This window comes from Accipiter gentilis, chromosome 15 (assembly GCF_929443795.1).
Source record: "Accipiter gentilis chromosome 15, bAccGen1.1, whole genome shotgun sequence".
Lineage (NCBI taxonomy): Eukaryota > Metazoa > Chordata > Aves > Accipitriformes > Accipitridae > Astur > Astur gentilis.
The window spans coordinates 25,276,577-25,297,386 of NC_064894.1; the positions used below are offsets into that span (position 1 = coordinate 25,276,577).

General features: G+C 42.3%; 1 protein-coding gene across 1 annotated transcript; it reads right to left on the reverse strand.

Annotated features, from left to right (window-relative positions):
* Window positions 1-1,164: 1,164 nt before the first annotated feature.
* Window positions 1,165-20,224, reverse strand: AMD1 (adenosylmethionine decarboxylase 1). The gene is made up of 9 exons (XM_049817782.1): window positions 19,692-20,224; window positions 8,966-9,052; window positions 7,303-7,429; window positions 6,741-6,843; window positions 5,855-5,897; window positions 5,618-5,762; window positions 4,503-4,595; window positions 4,266-4,421; window positions 1,165-3,309 (listed from the first exon to the last, which is right to left on the reverse strand). The coding sequence occupies exons 1-9, from the start codon at window positions 19,820-19,822 to the stop codon at window positions 3,169-3,171; spliced, it is 1,026 nt and encodes a 341-aa protein (XP_049673739.1). The 5' UTR covers window positions 19,823-20,224; the 3' UTR covers window positions 1,165-3,168.
* Window positions 20,225-20,810: the final 586 nt, after the last annotated feature.

Genomic DNA, 20,810 nt, shown 5'->3' on the forward strand with positions numbered 1-20,810 from the left:
AGCTAACAACTACAGCAAGCTTTGCATGTGTTGCTATAATGGATAGAATTATGTAGATACCATATTCACATGTCAGTTAGCAGCACCATTTACAAGAGAGAAGGGCTAGTGTAAAGAAGTATTAATGAAGAACACTCCTGAAGTGAAAAATGTGAACATGACAAGTAACTTTACAGGAGACCAGCAAGCTTCAGGCAAAGTGAGTTAAAAATAGAAAAACATTAAGATGAATCTTCAGTTTTGTAGAGGTCAGTCTAGTAAACAGTTCTTCAGAGCTAGGTTATGCTAACTTGTCATAGCTGAAACTATTAGACAAGATCTCTTGATGCTGTAAGCTGGAAATCCTTCTTTTCGTAGAAGACTTAGTTGGGCATTTTCAACAGTGTTAAATACTTGAAGTAACTACAAGTTACTAAATATCCAAAGCACAATTAGAGAAGTCTAGCATCACAATAGATTCTGGATGACTAATGAAACCTGTATTCAGAGATGAACAATTTAAAGGTATTAGGCCTTGAGGACATGACACAAGTTTTCCCTACGTAGGTGACTTTGGGGGAATATCAACATTTTTAGACCTTTGCAGGTATGGTTGAACTGCAGCTGCTATTCCTGTTGGACAGATCACATGGAATCAAGAAAGTTTCAGTTATGCTGGTTGCCTCTGCTTAGCACTGACATTCCTAGCCACTAGCTTCTGGTCTACTTTACTATCCAGATTAGGTACATGCTTACTTTATCTTAACAAACTTCATCTTGAACTCTCAAAGTCAGTCTAAGCTGAAGTACCATAAATGTATACCAGAGTTTGTTACTTAAGAACAGCAGAAGCAGGAGTTGTCTTAATTCAGAGGAATATTTTAAATATTTAATGCTGAAGATACAGGTTAGATGAAGACAGGAAATATCAAATTTTTGTGTGTTCATTTAGACAAACAATTTTAGCCTCCAGAACAGTGTAACATTTTCATTTGGCTTCCTCTGACATGCTGTCTCATTTTTAAACTACCAACATGGTAACAATTGAGATGCATCCCCTACAGGAGCAAAGTAAATTTAAAGTAATTTAGGACAAGAAACACCAATCTATTTCAGAATTAAACCATTTGGTACCAAAAAAAGCACGAAGAGTGTGAAGGATAGAATTTCTGGATCATCACTACAAACAATTTAAGCGAACTTTTATTGAAGCATTAAGTTGTGGTACAGATATTTTTAAATGATCAAAGTCTAACACCACAGAAATTATAAACACCATACTCCCCCCATCCTGATCACCCTAGATAGTTCAGTAACCCATTCAACAGCTTTCATTTTTATAGCTGAGGCTTATGCTTCTATTTGTAAAATGTGTATTTCAGTATTATTTGAAAAGGGATCTTCAGTCTACTTAAAGGACCTCAAGCCAACAAATGTCATGTCAGTTGGGACAATGTTTAAGGACAAAAAACCCCACTGAAATATTGGTCCTCAATATTAACACCAAAAAGCATTAGTGCCATTTACAGCATGTAATTGATAACATTGGTAAAGAACATCAACAATATGCTTAAAATAAAAAAAATCAAAGTGTTCCAACCACTTGATTTCTAACCAAGCAGACTTTAGTTTAGAAGCACTGAAAAAGTGCCTCATTTATAAATACAGAAGGAACAAAAAACCATTGCGTCAAACCAGAAAGAGTCAAAACATTGCAAGGACAAGAGGCAGGGGGGAAAATAATCTCAATTTCATAGATAACATGCTGGTCTCACAGCTGCTAAAATCTCAGTATTTGCAAACATAGCTGAAAGTGTGCCAGCTCTTTAAAGCCTGCATTTTAGTCAATACCCATTAAAGTGACTTTGAATTACACACTTATTCATGCTCTATGAATAGCATTCTACTTCTGTCCAGGTGTCCCAGACAGTTCTTGTTCTATGCCTTCACTTAATGCCCTCAAGTCACAGTAAGAGGAACCACCTCAGGAGGAAAAAACAGATGAAGTCACAACACTCAAATACAACATAAGTCACATGCACAACAATGTCACAGGACTGTCACAAGATAGAGGCATTAGCTTTGCTTGGAACAACAAAATGAAGTGACACTGGACCAGTTTAGAAGCACTCTTTACAGTTGAAAGTGGTAGGTCACAGGTTTTACTGAGAATAATCCAAATCAATCAACACACCCAGACTGGCAAATTCCACACCTTCACTAGGTCTATCTGCCAGTGCTCAAGAGCACCAGCTTCTTAGTCTGACATAATTGGTGATTAGGAAAGAAAATGTCTGGTGCCAATATGAACTTGCACTTTGCAAAGCCGTCACACAACTATGCCAAAGCACTTGCATCCTGACTCAGCTCTTCCCCTAACAAGCCTTGGACCTTCTTCAAATTCTGCCACTGTGTAGCAGTGTGACAGCTTGGGGATGTGTACAGATAAATGAGCATTAGGGTAAGATGAAATTTAACCTGCATTAGTAACAATACCCATGTTTCTAAAGGTGAAAGACCAATGCATTAGCCCAGTGCTACAGTATAGCTGAGCAAATTCCTACAAGCTTTAGTAGAGCATGAAAAGTCAGTCTGATTTAGAAATAAATCAACCACCACCTGTAGTAACAAAAACAATTTGTAACTGTTTTAAGAACCCTCTCCAAACATGAAAGTGTTAATTAGGAATCAGTTTCATTAGAAATAATAAAAGTTTGTCAAAAACTGTTTTAGACTGAAATCACAACATAGATAAAAAAAAGCGACACTTTAACAGAGAACTGTCCCCAGTGAGTAGGTTGAGGCTAAAGTCTAATGAGGACGAAAGCCTTGTCTGTGGGGAATTTTTGGTGATACCTGGAGAAAAACTATACTGTGTGTAATTCTACCTGAATCATTTTTACAAGTGTTGTAAAGTTTCATACAGTAAGATTTTTCTACATGCACTTCAATTTCACAGCAAGAGTGGCATAAAGTACCTAAACACAGAAGAGAGCATTCATGCAAGATATCTAACTCCTTGATATAATAATGCATACAATTCAAAATGGTTATACTATGATTACACCTAGGGCTTTCCACAACTACAAGGTGGTGGGAGTGGAAAGCATGGCCCCCTGAATCATTAACTAGAAAGCAACCACCACCTTCTATATGGGATTTCTTTTTGCGCTTTTTCTTCATTCTTAATCAACTGTGCTGTTGCTGGCGATTTTTTGTAAAACTGGTAAAAACAAAATTATAATCACTGAATTGGGCAATCTGGTGATCAAGACGTTTAAACCCTTCAATCTTCTGGGCAGAAGAAAACACTGTACGACATTTAGAGCTCTAGAAAACAAAAAAGGGAAAGTTACTCTTTTAAACTTAGGATTTAGAGATGGACTAGCACAGTAGGTATTTTGTGTGGTTCTTGTGATATTATTACCAACATGCTTCAAACCTCTGCTTGATAGTGCTGCAGGAAGTTTCAATCCCAAGCAACAATTCTGCTCCCTATATATCATCCTGATTTTCTATGAACAATTATGGGGGATGGAGCACCCCTCCTGTGAAGACAGGCTGAGAGTTGGGGTTGTTCAGCCTGGAGAAGAGAAGGCTCTGGGGAGACCTTATAGCAGCCTTCCAGTACCTAGAGGGCCAACAAGAAAGCCAGAGAAGGACTTTTTGCAATGGCATGTAGTGATAGGACAAAGGGTAATGGCTTTGAACTGAAAGAGGGCAGATTTAGGTCAGGTGTAAGGAAGTCCTTCACTGTGAGGGTGGTGAGGCACTGGAACAGGTTGCCCAGAGAGGTTGTGGCTGCCCCATCCCTGGCAGTGTTCAAGGCCAGGTTGGATGGGGCTTGGAGCAACCTGGTCTAGTGGAAGGTGTCCCTGCCCATAGCAGGGGGGTGGGACTAGGTAATCTTTAAAGGTTCCTTCCAACCCAAACCATTCTATGATTAGCTGGCAGCATCACCATTAACAGCAGCACTTCTACAACTGACAGCTGCAGCCAAATCCAGAAAAATGCCACAGCAAGAAGGTATGCCTATACAGAACTGCATAGGAAGTCATTAGAATACTGAGATTGGGCTGCCTTATCTTAGTATTTCTTAAGTTTTCTGAAGATCAGATTTAGTACATGCCAAAGCAATACTAGAGAGTATTTTTGCTTTGCAAACAACTACCGTCTAAATATAGAGGCAAACTGGAAACTACTAGCACTCCAGTAAAAAAATCTCTATCCTTGCTTTGTGTCTGTACACATTTCAGGACCTGACAAGCTAATGCAAGAAAACTCACCTGATTAACAAAGAGGGTTGTCACAAATTTTCCTGGCTTGAAAACCTCTACAACTTTTCTAATCAGGTCATCATAAGAGGTCTGACTTATGTTTGTTTCAAAACTAACGTAAGAAAACTCTGGTTCTGGAGTGATGTGAATAGTCCAGTAAGTTCCCTGAAAAAATTTAAATATATTATTACTGCCAGATAGTTAAAATTTATTTTAACATTAATTATCAATAAGTGTAAAACTTACATCCGATTTCATCCCATTCATTGAATACCCACAAGGATTGAACATTGTAGCATCAATAACAGAACCTGGTATCAGGTCACGAATTCCACTCATCTGAAACAGAAGTTAAAATTACACCACTCAGTTTATCATGCATCCTTACACTTGTTTAGATTTAACTCAGAGGCAGAATGAACAGCAGTTTAGGTGACAGGACACCAGAATTTTCCCAGTAACAAGTCAGTCTGATAATCTGTACCACTGTAGATGAATTTGCTTTGCATCCTGTCACTTTCCAAGTAAGTGACTGAGTGCCAAGTTGCATGCAAGTTACCAGTTAAGTTGCCTCTTACAGAACCAAGCTGCATATCTCCAAGATAAGGGAACAGCTTAGAATTCTAAAACGTAATTGCTTCTGCAACTAAAACAGAAAATGGAGCTCCTGTTCAACCAGTATCCACAAAGTGAAGGCTGTTTACTCCAGAGTAAGAATATAATTCTTTATACTCTAGAATGAAGTGTCCCCCAAACACTTTGATTTCCCACACAGTACTTCAGCTACAGCCAAATCTCAATAGCAAATACAGCACAAGAATCAAAGCCTAAGGTGGAAAACCAGCTGAAGTCAATGTACTTGTTCATGTCACAGGACTTTCCCATTTGGAAAAAGGAGAAAAGGAAGCAAAACCATCAAGCTATGCTTAGACCTTAAATCCACCCTTTCCAAACTATCCAAATGGCTCCATGACTTAATCTTATTATTTTGATACCTATATTCCCTTGGCATTCATTATCTTCAGCCTAAGTCTTACTCCCTGTAATCTCCATCCTTCAGTGGAAGTTACTCAGTTATGTTTTCACTCCCATTTCTCCATTTTTCAGAGCACAAGCTTCCAATCACCCAAAGCACTGCAAATTGCTCCTTTCAATAGATTAAAGCAGGGGCATTGAAAATGGGAAGTTATAGTCCCCAACCATTCTAAAGTTAAATCCATTTTACCCCCAAAACATTAACCTGACATTTTCTACCAGATCTTTCCTACCACAAAATAAACCTTGTATTAAATGGTAACTGAAGCATTTTGTTGCCCAATTTCCACCATTCCCAAACCCGCTTAGTTTTCAAGCAAACATACACGAGTGACATCATTTGCAGTAACACCATCTTTCATGTAGAACTGGTCCATAACTACTGGGTCAAGCTCACTCATCAGAATTTCCAGTGTCTGATCAGGCTGATTGGATATCCGACTCTCTGGGAAATCCAGGGTGTACAGGTACCTATATAAAGTACAAATCACATGTGTAATAAATATTAGCAGCATCAAGTTCTACTGTATGCCCCAAAGATTTCCAAGTCTTCACATACATACCAGCAATCAGAATTCATACGCCCCATGCAATAAGCTGCTCCATCTAGACAAGACAAAAAGTCTCCAGTTAGTGTAGCACAGCTGCTCCTTTACATAAAAGATAAGCTTCATTTCATATTTTAAGACAGTGGAAGTCTTTCACAGAACACCAAGAGGTTCACTGATACAGTCAGCATCTGTATCAAATAACCAGGCATTTAACTTCAGGAATGTAAGCCAATAATCAGAAAAAAAGGGGCTCCCTCAGAAGGTGGTCTGAACACCCCAGTTCAGAGCCTACTAGCAGGGAATTCAGATTACAACTTTAGCTATGCACAGACAAATCACAGTACTCTTAAGCATCTCTTCAATGAATTTACAATTAGCATTTATTTTCAAATAACTTGGATAAGTACTAGAGCTTGCACATTCCTTCAAAAACCTTTTCTGCCAGTAGTTAAAATTCAGGGTTATTCTTGTAGGATTTAGATTTTTATTAAATGTTTAAATTCAAGCTCTAGTGCAGTGACTTTCCTGAGAAAAGCTTGTGTTTTCCTTCAGTTTTAGTTACCCTACATTACTATCTTACCTTTTTAATGAGGTGGCTTTTAGGGTGAGAGCTGGATTCTGCAGACTGACTACGCTCCATTTGGAAGTCTGAAGATGACCTCAGTTAAGACGAGGTGCCAAGTGTCAAGCTTAGTATGATTTAAATTGATCTTGGCAAATTAGTGTCAGAAATCCAGAAAATAAGTACTTATAGCTTTTGATTTTCATGCAGCCGAAGCTCATGCTGGCCGCAGAACTGCAGCAACTGCTGAAGGAATGGCCCTGCAGCCTGTATGTATTGTACCACTTGTCACATCTCGCTTCACATCAACACTTCACTGAAGTTTCACAAACTTACTTGGGAAAATTTCATTAAGAAACTCTACTTCTTCCTGGAAATTCCTATGTGGGTACTCCTGGTGGGAAGGCTTCATGAAATTCTTACGTGAATAAAAGAAGCTCTGAAAAAAATAAAGGTGCATCTTAGATATTGAATATATCTATCCACCTTGAATCTAAAAATCTAGAAAAATGCAAGCATTTATTATAAGCTTTCACAGGACATAATTTAGCTTAATTTGTAAGCTACAGGATACAGCTTACTTCCAAATTTGTTTTCCACAGGAAAACATCAGTGACTTCAGCACTGACAACACGGACATGGAAGTCTTTCACCCTTAAGTAACCTTAACTCAGCACAATAGCATTTGTAAGTTAACATCCTTTGAGGCAAATAGAAGACTAAATCCTACATCAGAGCAAGCAATCTTATATTACAATCTTCCCATTATGGGAAGCATACATAAATGGCAGAGGAAGTTTCAGAATATTTAATAAAATCAGGGAGTTGGAAATAAAAGCTTTTTTGTAAAATGCTTTTTGTACATTCTAAGGAAGATGCAGCATTTTTGGCACCTTACCTGAATTGAGTCAAACCCACTGTACTCCCTAGCAAGCTCCAACAGGGGAACCAGTGCTTGCAGTAAGAGGGTGGTACCACACGTCTTCAAAATGAAACGTCTCTTGGAGACAAACATGCTACTCTCACTGTAAAAAAAAGATGTATCAAAAATATATTAAGTGCTCTATATAAAACAAGCCAGGAGAGAATGGTTAGATCTTGGTTCTTATCCCAACCAAATGCATTACTGTAAGTGAACGTTCAGCATATGGTGCATAAACATGCTTGGCAAATGGATCAGACCAATAGATTTCAGCTAACATTTGAGAGCTGTTACAATTTCCCAGAACAAATACCTGCTGCAAGTGTGATAATACGCAGCTACCACTCTACAGGAAAAGAGGTACTACATGCATTACATATCCTCAATGTATTCAAGAAATACTAACATGCTGTGAAATGGGTACACAACATAGACATGCGATTTAATTTCTTAACCCAAACACAGAACAGGGTCAAACTTGAGACTGGACTTTCTCAGCTGAAATAAAGCCTATGAGTAAGTGAACTCAAAAAACAAAAGCCTTAACAGAATTTCATAAATTGTCCCGCTGCATGTTCTAAGAAAGCTGACTACTGGGAAGTGGTAAATCAGCACCTGTCCATGGGAACAGGAAGTCTCATGATGAGAGTAGAGGCACAGCTGTATGATTATGCCTTATACACAAGATACAGAAATTAACTATACATAAACTCTAAGTCAGATACTTAACTACAGTCCCACTGAACTGGATATAAGCATTGATACTACATCCAGAACACGAACATGTATAACAAGTATCTTCTCACCAAGTAACAACAATTGGAATAAAAGTCTAGCTTAAATAACTAACTCAGTTTGGAATGCTGTTTAAGAATTCAAAGTCAATGTTATGTCTCATCCAGGATACAGTTGTAACTAGTTACATTCTTTTCAGAATTTTGTTTTAAATATATGAAGCTTGCAGAAACAAGACTTCAGCACAGTTTGACTAGCTTGCTTTTAGCCCAGCCTTGCCCTCAAGGCAGTCTTTCAGAGTATAAAAGCTTCAGTTTTTGTAATCTGAAGTAAAACAGAGAATGTTGATGTGTCTGTAAAGTTCATGTAGAAAAAGCATGAAAGTATTTTGCAAGATGAAAAACACATGGCAGAAGTAGTGTCCTTACAACTAACTGCTGCACAACACAAAAATTCCAAGATTTCAGGAAAGCTACATTTTTACAGATGCCCTTAGCTCGGCTGCAGGAGTTGCTCCCTTGATTGCATTATCTGGAGTTAAAGCCAAACTATTGGTACAGTTTTTGCTGATCTAAAAGTGACACCTACATGCACTATTCTGCTGAAGTCATCCTAAACCTCTTAATTAGGGAGACTTATTTACCCCTGGACAAAATTCAGTGATCAGGTGCAGAAACACCAAAGCTCTGTCTTTAATCCTTTTAAAGAAAAAGGACAAACAGTGACAACTATGAAGACATTTCCACCACAGAACAGAAGCATGACAGTACTATGATTAGCAGACACCTGCAGGCTGTAGTCATGAACAGCAGGACCTTAACCCAAGACTGGATTCTCAGCCAAGTGGATCCCATATGACAGCTTTAACTTTTCTACCTCTTCAAGACTAAAAGAGTAAGCTTACCTGAGTACATAAGCTTCCTGCTTGTCAGTTTTTGTCACACTTATGATCAAACAATGCACATTCTCCAGAAGTTTGTCCCACTCAATCCTGTGAAGAAATTATAAGAGCACAAACAACAGGTTAAACTGAACCTTTCTGGAACCCTGGATAAAAAGTATAGCCCAAACAAGACTATAGCTCTTGTCTTGAGTTGCCGGATCTGACAGCAAGAAAGGCAAAGACTCTTTATATAGGAACTGTCTATCACAATAGAGTAATATCTAATTCTTAGCTCCCAATGCCTAAGTATTCCTCAAGATCTTAGTGTAATCTGCTGCACAAGGATAATCGTCAAACAGCAACACCAAGCTTCTCACTAGGCAAGTCAGGATAACCCCAAGTCCTGCATATGCATCCCACACGTAGCAAGATAAAATTCATTGTTATAACTGAAGGTATGCTTTAGGTTGAATCTTCATGTACTTCAGTCACAGTAGTCATTGGCAACTACTAGAGTAATAAACCAGCAAGTTACATTAACATGTTTTGTTTGTCCAGCTTAGAGTCGAATTCATAATTTTATTGAAAACCAGCCTTAAAAACTAAACACATCTCAATGACCTGACTTCCTCTTTGATCAATCAGGATCACAGAATTCCTTCTACCTCTAGAAGATATAGAGGACTTACAGCCAATCACCTGGAATATTACACTTTCAAGAAAGTAAACTGAACTATTTTCATATAGTGCAAGTTGAAGCTACAGTGCTAGATTTCAGTATAGTGCAAGTTAAATATTTAAATTCTTTACTATCATTACTCATTCTACAAGGAATTTTATTAAGAAACTGAAAAATCAAAGGGCTCAAACTAAGCCCAAAGACTTCCAGCTACTCATGAGAAGTAACAGACTTGCAAAACACTTTGGTTGTCTCTTCAGTCTTGCATGTACACCAGATTAGTAGAATCCAATATAGTCAAGTTTGCTATAAAGCAGACAAGAACAGATACAGCTTCCTGAAGTAGAGCTGGAACAACTACAGGACACTACACAGCTGGGAGCACAAAAGAACTGCAATTTTTTCATCACCAAGCAAGCTGTTAGACTGGCTCAGATGCTCATGTAACTGTCAGCCTAATCCCTCCTCAGGAGTCAGAGCTCTCTCCCTTTACTAACACTGCAAAAGCTCTGTAGTTGTACTTCAGGACCAAGCATGCACTGTTAATTCTACCAGCAGGGTTCCTCCAGCAGCCACAAATCTTTCCCGTTAGAAAACTGGTCAGTTTGCAAAGTTGAAGCTTTAGATTCTGCTGTACATGTAACTAAAATATCCAGATGTTCTTTGCTTCTCTAAACACCCCAGCAAATTAATGCCTTAATTCCTCTCACTTGAAAACACCTCCTGAAACTGAATTCTGTACCTTTAGTACTAATACTTCAGGATTTTCCCTTTTAAAGTGTATATTACACTAAACCAGTATATTTATACAGGAGTCAACCAGAACATACTTAACTTAGACTCACACTGTAGCCTCCTTTTAGGTGAGACTGAAGCTATTAAAAATGAGTTTAAGAGAATCCTATGCATCTTAAAATTCCTCATAATTAAGTGCACATCTGAGGAAGTTTATGAACTCAGTGATAAAACTGGACACTTAAAATCAAAGTGAGGTTTTCCCTACCACCCCAGTCAGTGATCCTTGATGAAATACTCTCCTGCAACTATAGACATGACAGCACAGACCACCCAAATCTGCATGTCAAATTAAAAAAAACAAACAGCTTGTGTTTAATGCTCAAAATCCCACACATTTATTCAGCTCTACACTTGTATCATTGACTAGGTTTAGCTCTGTTCCGGATACTCAGGATTATATAAAAATGCAAGTGCCTGCTCATCTTTGAAAAACTTGGTAAATGCAAAGAGTGAAATAGTTTGTATTATACCCATTTTTAAATGCTCCTAGACAATCATGCTATTTTGCTGAGGACTGAAGCTTTTTTTTTTTTCCTGGAAGCTACAGCACATCTGCATAATTTGCCAGCCTTAGTATCTTCCATCTAACATCCTGTTATACTCTTCCTGTAAATTGAACTAGGTAATGTGTTCATTTGTTCAAATCGTTCCAGCACCACTACTGATAATATTTTATCTGCCATTAAAGAAACACCCAGCATCTGACATAGCATTTATGAAAGCTGAGGCAGAGTTCCATTACACCACCTGATGTTGAGCTGTAGTAACTCCATTTGTACATTACTACAAATCTGATTTTGTACTTGTCTAAGTATTAACGGGTATGTAAGTTTAGGCTTTGCAAGAGCACACATCTCAGCCTTCACAAGCTTCTTACCTGGTCAGGTGGTTAATGTAGACAAGCGAGAATTTTCTTTAAGTATCACTGTAGTGCAGTTCTGCACACACATTTCAGGAAAATGGCTCATTTAAGTCTCAATCAGGTATCAGCAGAGGAAGATGTAACAATTTTGGTGTTCAACTAGTCCAACAATGAAGAATCAGTACAGCATACTACCAACAATACAATACAATACTGCATGTTAAGTCCAAAGCCTACCATGCAAAGAAAGGCCCTAGTTACACTTGTTAGTACTATAGTTGGTTTTTAGGTACTACAGCTGAAATCTGCAGTTGTGCAAGACCTTTCCATGTTAAAACATTGCTCAATTCTTCACTGTTCCACTGCAGAAACCATAGCTAAGCATATGCTAAATGTTCATACATTCGGCCTTTACAGGAAGAGTAAGTTCATCAATTGATCTGATTAAAGTAGCATTAAGGAAAAAAGCCTACAAGTTGAGAAACATACAAGATGTTGGGCTTGATCCAGAAGCATACATAAAATAGACTAAAGGGCTGCAGTACCCATGATGAGACTTGGCCACATTAAGGAGAAGTTCTGCAGAGATACCTACCTATACCTATATGCATTTTAAAGTTAAGCTAGAAAAGTATAGAAAGGCCACTAACATGCTAGATTTGAACTCAATATGATCTATTTAAACAAGATGACCTTAGTGTTTGACATTTTCCATTGTTTAAAGCAGAGCTAAGGAAGAACATCTGGGACTACTTTGTACCAAGTAGACCGAGTGCACTAGAAGTCTAACTCTCGCATTTCTTCCTTTTCTTTAATCTCTAATTATTTGTTACTAGAGACAAGCAATGTCTACCCCCACTTAACATAGAAACAAAAAGTCCACCTAAAAAATAGTATTCAATGGTTATCAGTACATGTATTGCAGCTAATCCCATTTTATTTTGTCAAGTAGAAAACCTCAAAGTTAGTAGCTGCAATATACTTGAGAACATTACTTCTTATTTCATAACTTAAGTGAAGTTTTAACTGGGAAACAAAGCTTCCTACTGAAAAAGGGGAATCTAAAGAGACTAATTCTCAATAAAATGCTATCACATATTTCTGCTCTTCAAAATTCCCCTTTCAATGGGAAGTATGTGGATTGCATTACTATTTCCTAAATTATTTCCCATAGCCAGACACCAGAACAATCCTAAACACTTTGGAAACTGCTTTCCTATACTCAAGCCAAGCATACTAGAATATAACACATGGGAATCATTGGTAGCTAAGTTCTGCAGCAGACCTGCATCCATTGGAACTCCAAACTGAAAATGCATTTGGGACCAACTCCTCACTGTTATGTAGGCTTATTACCCACTTCATTCCAAAGCTGTAAGATCCTGTTTCTGAAATTTCAAATAACTGCCACCTACTGAAAGTCAAAATAGTTTCTCCAACGGGCAAGCACCATGCATCTTAAATGGCTGCACATGCTCAGAGAATACCAAATGAAAATGGAATACATCTACTCAAGTGTGAAGAACCATCCATGCTTGAATGGTAGAAAGCTACTTGTTCTATACTTGACTAGCAGAACATGCCAAAAGAAAAAAGTTTAGCAATCTACTCCTACACCTGTGCTGCAATGTTTAGTGCCTTATCAGCACAGACTTGTTACCAGACTGCAAATAACTTCCATTCAAACTGCCACCCAGGTATGTCAGTACAGAAAACCTATCAGAACTGAGAAGTATTCTTCTTTATTTTTAGGAAGTATGCTTAAAAGTGTGTAATGAAATGAATAGTCAACAGTCCCTCCCAACCAAGTTCCATCATGTTTGTTATTTCATGTTTCTGAGAAATAAAGAATAAGCTATGAATCAAGTTTTCCTTGCCAGATAAAGCCATAGCTTTGAGTGCAAGTTATCAGCCTATTCTGAGCCTTTACCTTCAGAGGTAAAACAGGTTCTTAAAACAGAAGTATATCAGGCAGTAGCACCATACTGCTATTTCAGGCCAACTGAGAAGGGGATAACAGCAATTTGAAGAGAAAGAACTACATCAAGAACTTGTTCCTATCAGCAATTAACAGCCTCCACAGGCATACCATCCCACCACCCCAGTAACACTACCTTGCTAACACAGCCCAGACAACACTGGGAAGAAAAGTTGTTTTGCAGTAGGGCAGGAATTCCTAGGAAAGAAATGCTACAAAACTCCTAAAGACAGCTTAAGCTCTATACATACTCATGCATAGCTTTTAACAACTGACAAGTCTGTAGCAATCAAAGTAATAAGCGTTTTAATCTTGTACTTCACTGTAAGACCTTGTTTTAAAATCAAGCATTCAGCTGCAGAGCAACCTTTTATTCCCTGACCTGTTACCTACTAAGTATTTCTAGGAGCCAATAGATATATTGGTTACCTCATTAGCTGGCTACAGTTAAGTAGGCACATTCCTACCAATACTACGGTCCAGAACAGTCAAACTTAATGCCTTGTCTAAACTGCCTGTGCAGAGGAGATGTAGCCCAGGCACATGGAAGCTGGCTAAGCGTCAGTCTCAGCAGAGTTGCAACATCAGTTTCAAGCATCCTGAAACAGGCAGATACAGCACAGACCAGCTACACAAAAATCACAAACTTTTTAAAGCACCTCCTAGCAGCTGGTGTATTTCTCTGCAGACAGCTGCATGTGAATTATTTCCTATTAGAACTATAACTTAGTTTATAAATTGCTGTTTAACACAGAACTATGTTCATATCCTGAGTTTTGACACAAGGCACTGGCAACTCGATAATTTTACTTCAGCAATATCTGTGGAGTGCACAAAACCCACACACCCTCTATATGCTCTGAACATAGATATACAGAAAGACTGTCTGCATCTCTCTTATCTTAAACTTAAGAAACTCTCCAGGGACATGCACTTAATCTTGAATTAAAGACAGGCACCTGAATGGAAAAACTGCATCTACATCAAAAGCAATTCCAAGCAGTACTCCTCACAAAATACTTTGTATCTAGAAGGTCCTGAGCCAACTACTGAAGACAATCATTCCCGAATGACATCAAGCTATTTCAGCAATGGCACAAAGATGGCCACAGACAGTCATTTAAAGGCTGCATATTTCACCTGTTGCAGGCCTTTTATCATTATTGCAGTTACAGCAGTATACATGGAATGGTGACTCCATCCCTTACATCCAAAGATATTCAATGGGTATTCCTAAGTCTGTCATATCAAAGGACAAGACATACCTGACACCCAAGATGTTTAAGGAAGCATGAGCCCCAACAGGCACATCAGGGCTTCAACAAGCCTTACAGGCAACATTCAGGGCAAGTTTGAGTGTAACCTTCTCCAGAAGGAACATGCTGTAAGGCAGCCAGTATCTACCATAAGCCTCAAATCTTCTTGTTCTCCTGGCTGAGTAAACAGCCATTAGGAAAGGCCTTTTAAGAATATACCAGTAGCTACATATTTTAATAGGATGTTCTGTGGAGTCTCACTAAGTGACCAGATCTTTGACAGAAAGTGACTAACCAAATTATTTAGTAGTTTCAGTGGTAAGGTAGGAAGAAAATCAAAAAGCCTTCAACATCAGTCTTAACTTCCCACAAGCAGTACCACTATCAGTAGTAGCAGTAGCGTGTAAAAGGGCTTGTTTCCTTTGTGTGAAACCATTCTTTAATTATGATTGAGAGTTACAAGCAAACATTTTACCTGTAATCTTGAACTTGTGTAGTAAAATCTAGTTTGTGAGTATCAATTTTGATGAGGGGAAGACTGAATTATTACATGAAGTTATCTAGATTACCTTTCATCTCCATGCAAAAAAGCTCAGTGAGTACACAGTGACAGAAGTCCTGGCACAATCCTGCCTACCCCCTGCCTTCTTCCCAGTCTCCACACAGTGTAGGTCTACACTGTTCTGAAGCACTGCAGGATTAAAAGTAGAAGAGGGCTCATGGCCCAGCCTCCTTGTACCTTCACTCTTTGAGAAAACAGGCAGATAACACTGCTGTGGTCCTAAGCACTGGGGGAAGGGATAGAAGTGTGGCAGCACTGCAGCAGTGGGTGGAGTCAGGCTATAGGGTGCAGTACCAAGCAAGTATCTACAGGACTCATATCGGATGCTTGACTGTATTGGGGCTTAGAAGTGTTCACATAGCACAAGGTGAGAATCTCATATCAGTGTCACTCCATATTAATCATTACCTCACTGTTTTTTCTCCAGTTTCTTGTGTGTCCACATACTACAGACAAATAGGAAGCACATTAAAGGTCCATAAACCAGCGTAATTTCAGAGTATTCTTCAGGGTTGAGTGCTTGAGATATGGACTCTTAATACTTGCATCATTAACCGACGGTTTCACACTTCCATACATTCAAGATCATGATAAGCCTTGAGATGGGAAATGCATTAGTTGCACATCATCTGAAGGAATAAACACCTTATTTTACTGCAGGGATAGTGAATGCACTACTCAGTCACCACAGAATTCCAGGGCTCACAGCATGTTTTCAGCAAACCCTCCTCTTTTAATACATAGTTTAAGGCTATTTTTAAAAAGCATGCTTCACAAACCATAGTGAGAACAAGCACTAAAGTTAAAGCAAATTATTTCAAGACCACAAAAATGTTAACTTCATTCCACTTTTGAATACGAGTAGGATAGGCATCTTCAGATGCTTGCCACCATTTCCACCACAAGACCTTTTCACAGAACTGATTAGCAAATGAACAACACCCACCTCCCCCCCCCAAATCTTAACAGCAAAGTAAAGCCCATGTTCAACACTTGTAAGTTTTTAGCTGGGACCTCTACCGGGTGTATTAGAACAATAAGTGTAGATCTTTCCTGAAATTTTTTACACCTATCCAAACTCTTCTCTAGAAAGCAGGCTTGCACACAGGAGGGGGAAAAAATGTGACAAAATTCTTAATTGCACAGTTCAACTTTTTTTCCTTTTTTCAGTGGTGATACCCATCAAAGACTTTAAAATATCTAATCCCTAGCAAGCACACACAACGTGGAAATTTTTAGCTTTGAACACCAGTTTAGTCATTCAGTAGATGAATGGCTTGCATTTCACTACAAAGCAGGTATTACAATACAAAAGGCAAGCTCAACTGGTCTGCAACTTGATTCTAATTTCGTTATTGTTCTACAGTTTCGGCTTTGATTTCAAGTTCTGTTCAATAACTAGTTTATTCAATTGCCTTTACAGAATTAGTATAGTGGGGTATATTAGATGCAAATTAAAAAATTCCAAATACATCAACTGTAATAATTTAATTCTGACAATTTTCTAAAAGAGAATGGTTGCAGAACATCATTTCATGCTAGCAACACAGTATCACTGATAATTACTCCTGGATACAGGTTAACAGAGATTAACAGCAATTTTCAGACATGTCACACCTTTCTACCAAAAAAGTACACAGCTTCAATTAATATCCTGTATTAAGAGCCAATTAACACAGAGGCCTTCAAAGCTTACTCACAGCTCTGAAACTGTGTTAAAGACCACATGTTCAACAGTTAACAGTTTGTATCTACTCTATTAAAACTTTACAGCCATATCTAAACCATACAAAGGAACTGTCACAGTACCTGCCTTGCAATTACTTTAAATGCTTTTGAGCAGTTTTAAGAATTAAGCTTGCAGTTTTGTAAGCATGAGCCTGAGCTGACAAACAGAACAGCAGAGAGCATGACTGTGCCAATGAGGAAAGCATTTGCGGAATGCCATCTCTAAACCAGATCTGTATATTCCAACACCAGCATATTAAGGCAAAGTCAAATGAGTACTTCTGGAATCTTTCACATTTAAAGTCAAACATGACAGGAAACCTTAAGTGCCTACATAACTCAGATCATCTGCATGTATTTCAGCTAGGATTTGCAATAGTCTTCCAGGATTGCCTGGACATTAACTACACAAGTCATTACCTTGTGGTATCTGCTATACCGCTAAACCTCAAAGAGCTGTATAACCACATCTGATGATTTCCACATTAAGCACATTACTCAAAAAGGTCTAAATAGCTTCACAAGTCAGAAAGTTACATGAGCAAGCTACCCCATTACACCAACCCGTCAGAGCTAACCATGTATTCTGCTGTGCTTCTGGCAGAGCAGAAATGAAGCTTCCACTACCCATGAGCTAGTGGTGTATATATATACACAGGCATGCACAAAACAGGCTGTTCACTATTTCAGGAAAGGGAGTTATCTGCCCGTTGGCAATTCGGATCTTTGGATAGCTAACTCTACCAACATATACACACAAGAAATTTTCTGAGAAATACCAAAACAAAGGAGAAGACAACTAGCATATGCAAAGTATGCCTTTGAATGGAGACTCTACTGTCACTAACATATTCCACACATTCAATACATCATGACAAGCTCCCCTCCAAGCTCCCTGACCAAAGACCACTGGGTAGGAGTGATATACACAAGCAGATCTGGATACACTGAAAACACCAGATCCTCCAGCTACCATCTGAACCTGGAAAGTTGAACTGTTTACCATACTGATAGTAAACTACTGACATAAGTAAAGCATACAGGGCAAATCTGAAGGTTAAAGACAAGCCTGCTTTTTTCAATTATGTCAGCTGATTACACCTACATACCAACCCTGTCATGTCCCTGCAAACCGGTACGCAGTTCTGCGTCCATACGCAGATTTTGCTTTGTACTTCCAAGCTCACAGCTACCATTTTCTGACCCTTCCAGGACGCGTCAGAACATGATCTTTTACAGATCTACAGCTGGACCCCTTATGGTTGCAAGTCCTTCCAGCCGCCCCCCCTATAGAATACTGTACTGGGGATCTACAGTAAAGACACCTCTGCCCCACACGGTTTCAAAGACGATCTGACGGCGGGCAGGTGGCCGTCAGCCCCTGCGCTCCCAAAGGCCGAGCAGGCACGTACATACCTCAGCCGCGGGCGGAAAGAGCTGCACACACACACCACACCCCCCACACCCTCCGGGCTCCCCGAGAGGCCCGAGTCCGAAACACGTGTAGGCGAGAAGCTGTGCGGGCCTCGGGCCTTTCTTCCTCCCTCCCTGGGTGGCAGTGAAAGAAGCGCCAGCACATTCTTCACATGCCCATTGGGTGACAGGCGCGGGCCCACCCCTTCGCGGCGCCCAGCTCTCATTGGCCTCAACTTGTCAATGGGGGAGAGAAAAAAAAAGAAGGAAAAAAAAAAGAGGCAGCGCGATCCGGGAGCGGAGCCAAGGGACTCACGTGTAAATCGTGGCTCCAGCCACACTTCGGGGCGGGGGGGAGGGGGGCATTCCCCCCACCCCCCCCCACCGCCCGCCGGTGCCCACCACGCCGCGGGGAGACACGGGGGAGGGTTCCCTCTTCCCTCCCCGAGAGCCGCTCTGTGAACCCACCCGGCGCCAGAGATCGCCATGTGGGGGAACCATCCCTCCTCGTCGCGACAGCAAGACCGATCTCCCCTTCTCCCTCCCCAGCTTCCCTGAGCGGGGAACGAGATTCCTACCACCCCCCCGCCCCCGCCTCATCTTTCCGCGCTACGGTCCCAACGGGCAGGGGATTTTCCCGAAGCCCCGCCGTAAAAAGACTCCCACGGCCGGCTCTCCCTCCGAGGGGGGCCGGCCGCTAAGCAGGCGGCTTGCCGGGAGCCGCCGCAGCGTGTGCGCTGGGGCTTAGCTGCAGAGGGGTGGGCGCCGCTGCCGTGCCCCCCCGGCCGCCAGCAGCACTGCGACACTCCGCCATCCAGCCTCCCCGGGCAACTCCCCACACCCGGCTTCTCCTCTCCCCGCCGCCGCCACCACCACATGTTGCCAGCAGGGACCGCACGGGGCTGCACGAGGTGGCGGCAAGGGAACGGGGCTTCCGCGCCGTCCCCGGGGACCTGCCACCTCTCTCCCCCGCCGCCAGGACGAGGGGAGGCTCCTCCGGGGGCCGGCGCCGCGGCCTTGACGGGAACGGGGAGTGGGGGGGGGGGGTCGTCTCCGGAGGGCAGCGGAAGGTCACCCCCTGCCCTCCCGCGGCTGCCGCGTTGCGCCGGCAAACGGGGGAAGAGGCCGGGGCTGTCACTGAGGGAAGGGGGGGGGGTGGGGGGGTGGGGAAGGAAGGAGGCCGACAGCTCGCGCAGGGGCCGAGCCCGCCGCCGCGCGCGCGCGCGGCCGTTGCCACCAACGGCTCTCCCGGAACCCAGCCTCCCCTCAGCGCTGCCGCCAGCCCGCGCACGGCCACCACCACCCCCCCACCCCCCCCGCTCCTCTCACACACACACCGCCGCCGCCGCCACACCCGGGCCCGGCGTGCGCCGGCCATTCGCCGGCCCCTCCCGCCCTCCCGGCCGTTGAGGGCAGCGCTCCCAACCGCCTCCTCCTTCCCCCCCCCCCCAACCCCCGGCCGTTAACGGACCTGGGTATGGTGCGAAGATCGCCGGACCCCTTGCTCTGGTGCGGCTCCTGCTGCGCGGGCTGCTGCCGGGCGAACCACACCTCCAACAGCTTCTCGGTCCCTTCGAAGAAGTGTGCACCGTTCTCCTTCATGGTGAGACAACTCAGCAACCAACAACCACAGAAATTTAACGACAACCAAACTACCGCCCTCCGGCCGCTACCGTTTGCTGCTGCACGGGCCGCGCTGCTGCCGCCGCCGGGGTCCCAGTCCGTCCCGGGCGGGTTTCACCTTCTAGAGGATTTGCTTAATATTAATTTAAAAAAAAAAAAAAAAAAGAAGAAGAGAGGAATTTTTTTTTTTTTTAAACCAGCGAAAACCACCCGGAGTGCGCGGCGGCGGATGCGGCGTGAGCGTGTGTGTGAGAGGGTTACAGTCCGAGCGGGGGTGCGGGCGGGCAGGCGATGCGGTTCGGTTCCTTGTAGTCCGTGTGTTCCCCTGTTACAGAGAAGAGCGTTGAGCGAGCGCTAGCTAATGTCGCCGGCCATACTGTGTAAGCGAGGCGATAGTGCGCACGCAGCCCTTTTATAGCTCCCAGGTAACGGCATCACGCATGCGCCTGCCATTGGGCTGCCGCCGCTCGGGCCCGCCCTTCCCCGCTTCCCATAGGAGGGCGCTCACGCCTGTCGAGGTATATGCCGGTTCCTCTGGTCCCACCCACTGCAGCCCGCCCGCCGGGAGCGGGAGAGGGGAGCGCGGGCGGCGGCGGGCCGGGGCCGGGGCCGCGGTGTGGCGGCCGTGCCCGGGTCGCGCCGCGCCGCCCTCGGGGGTGAGAGGGAAGCGCGGCCTGTGGTCGTCAGTGAGGGATCCCGGGGGGGGGGGGAGGCAGGGCTGAACATGGCCGAGGGACGATAGGGGGGCGAACCCCGAAACAAGTAGGCGGGTAGCAGGGAGTAAGGCCGAGAATAAAGCCTCTAACCGGGCCGGAGCTGCAGTCGTTCCTCTGCACCTAACGCCTTTTGCCCGCTGCGCTTTCTCTACCGTCTGTTAGTAGCTGGTGAAACGTCATTCTCGCTCCTCTCTTCCCTTCAAGGAGCTGTGCATGTGTGACCGAGGAGTAAGAAGTTATTTATACGTGTG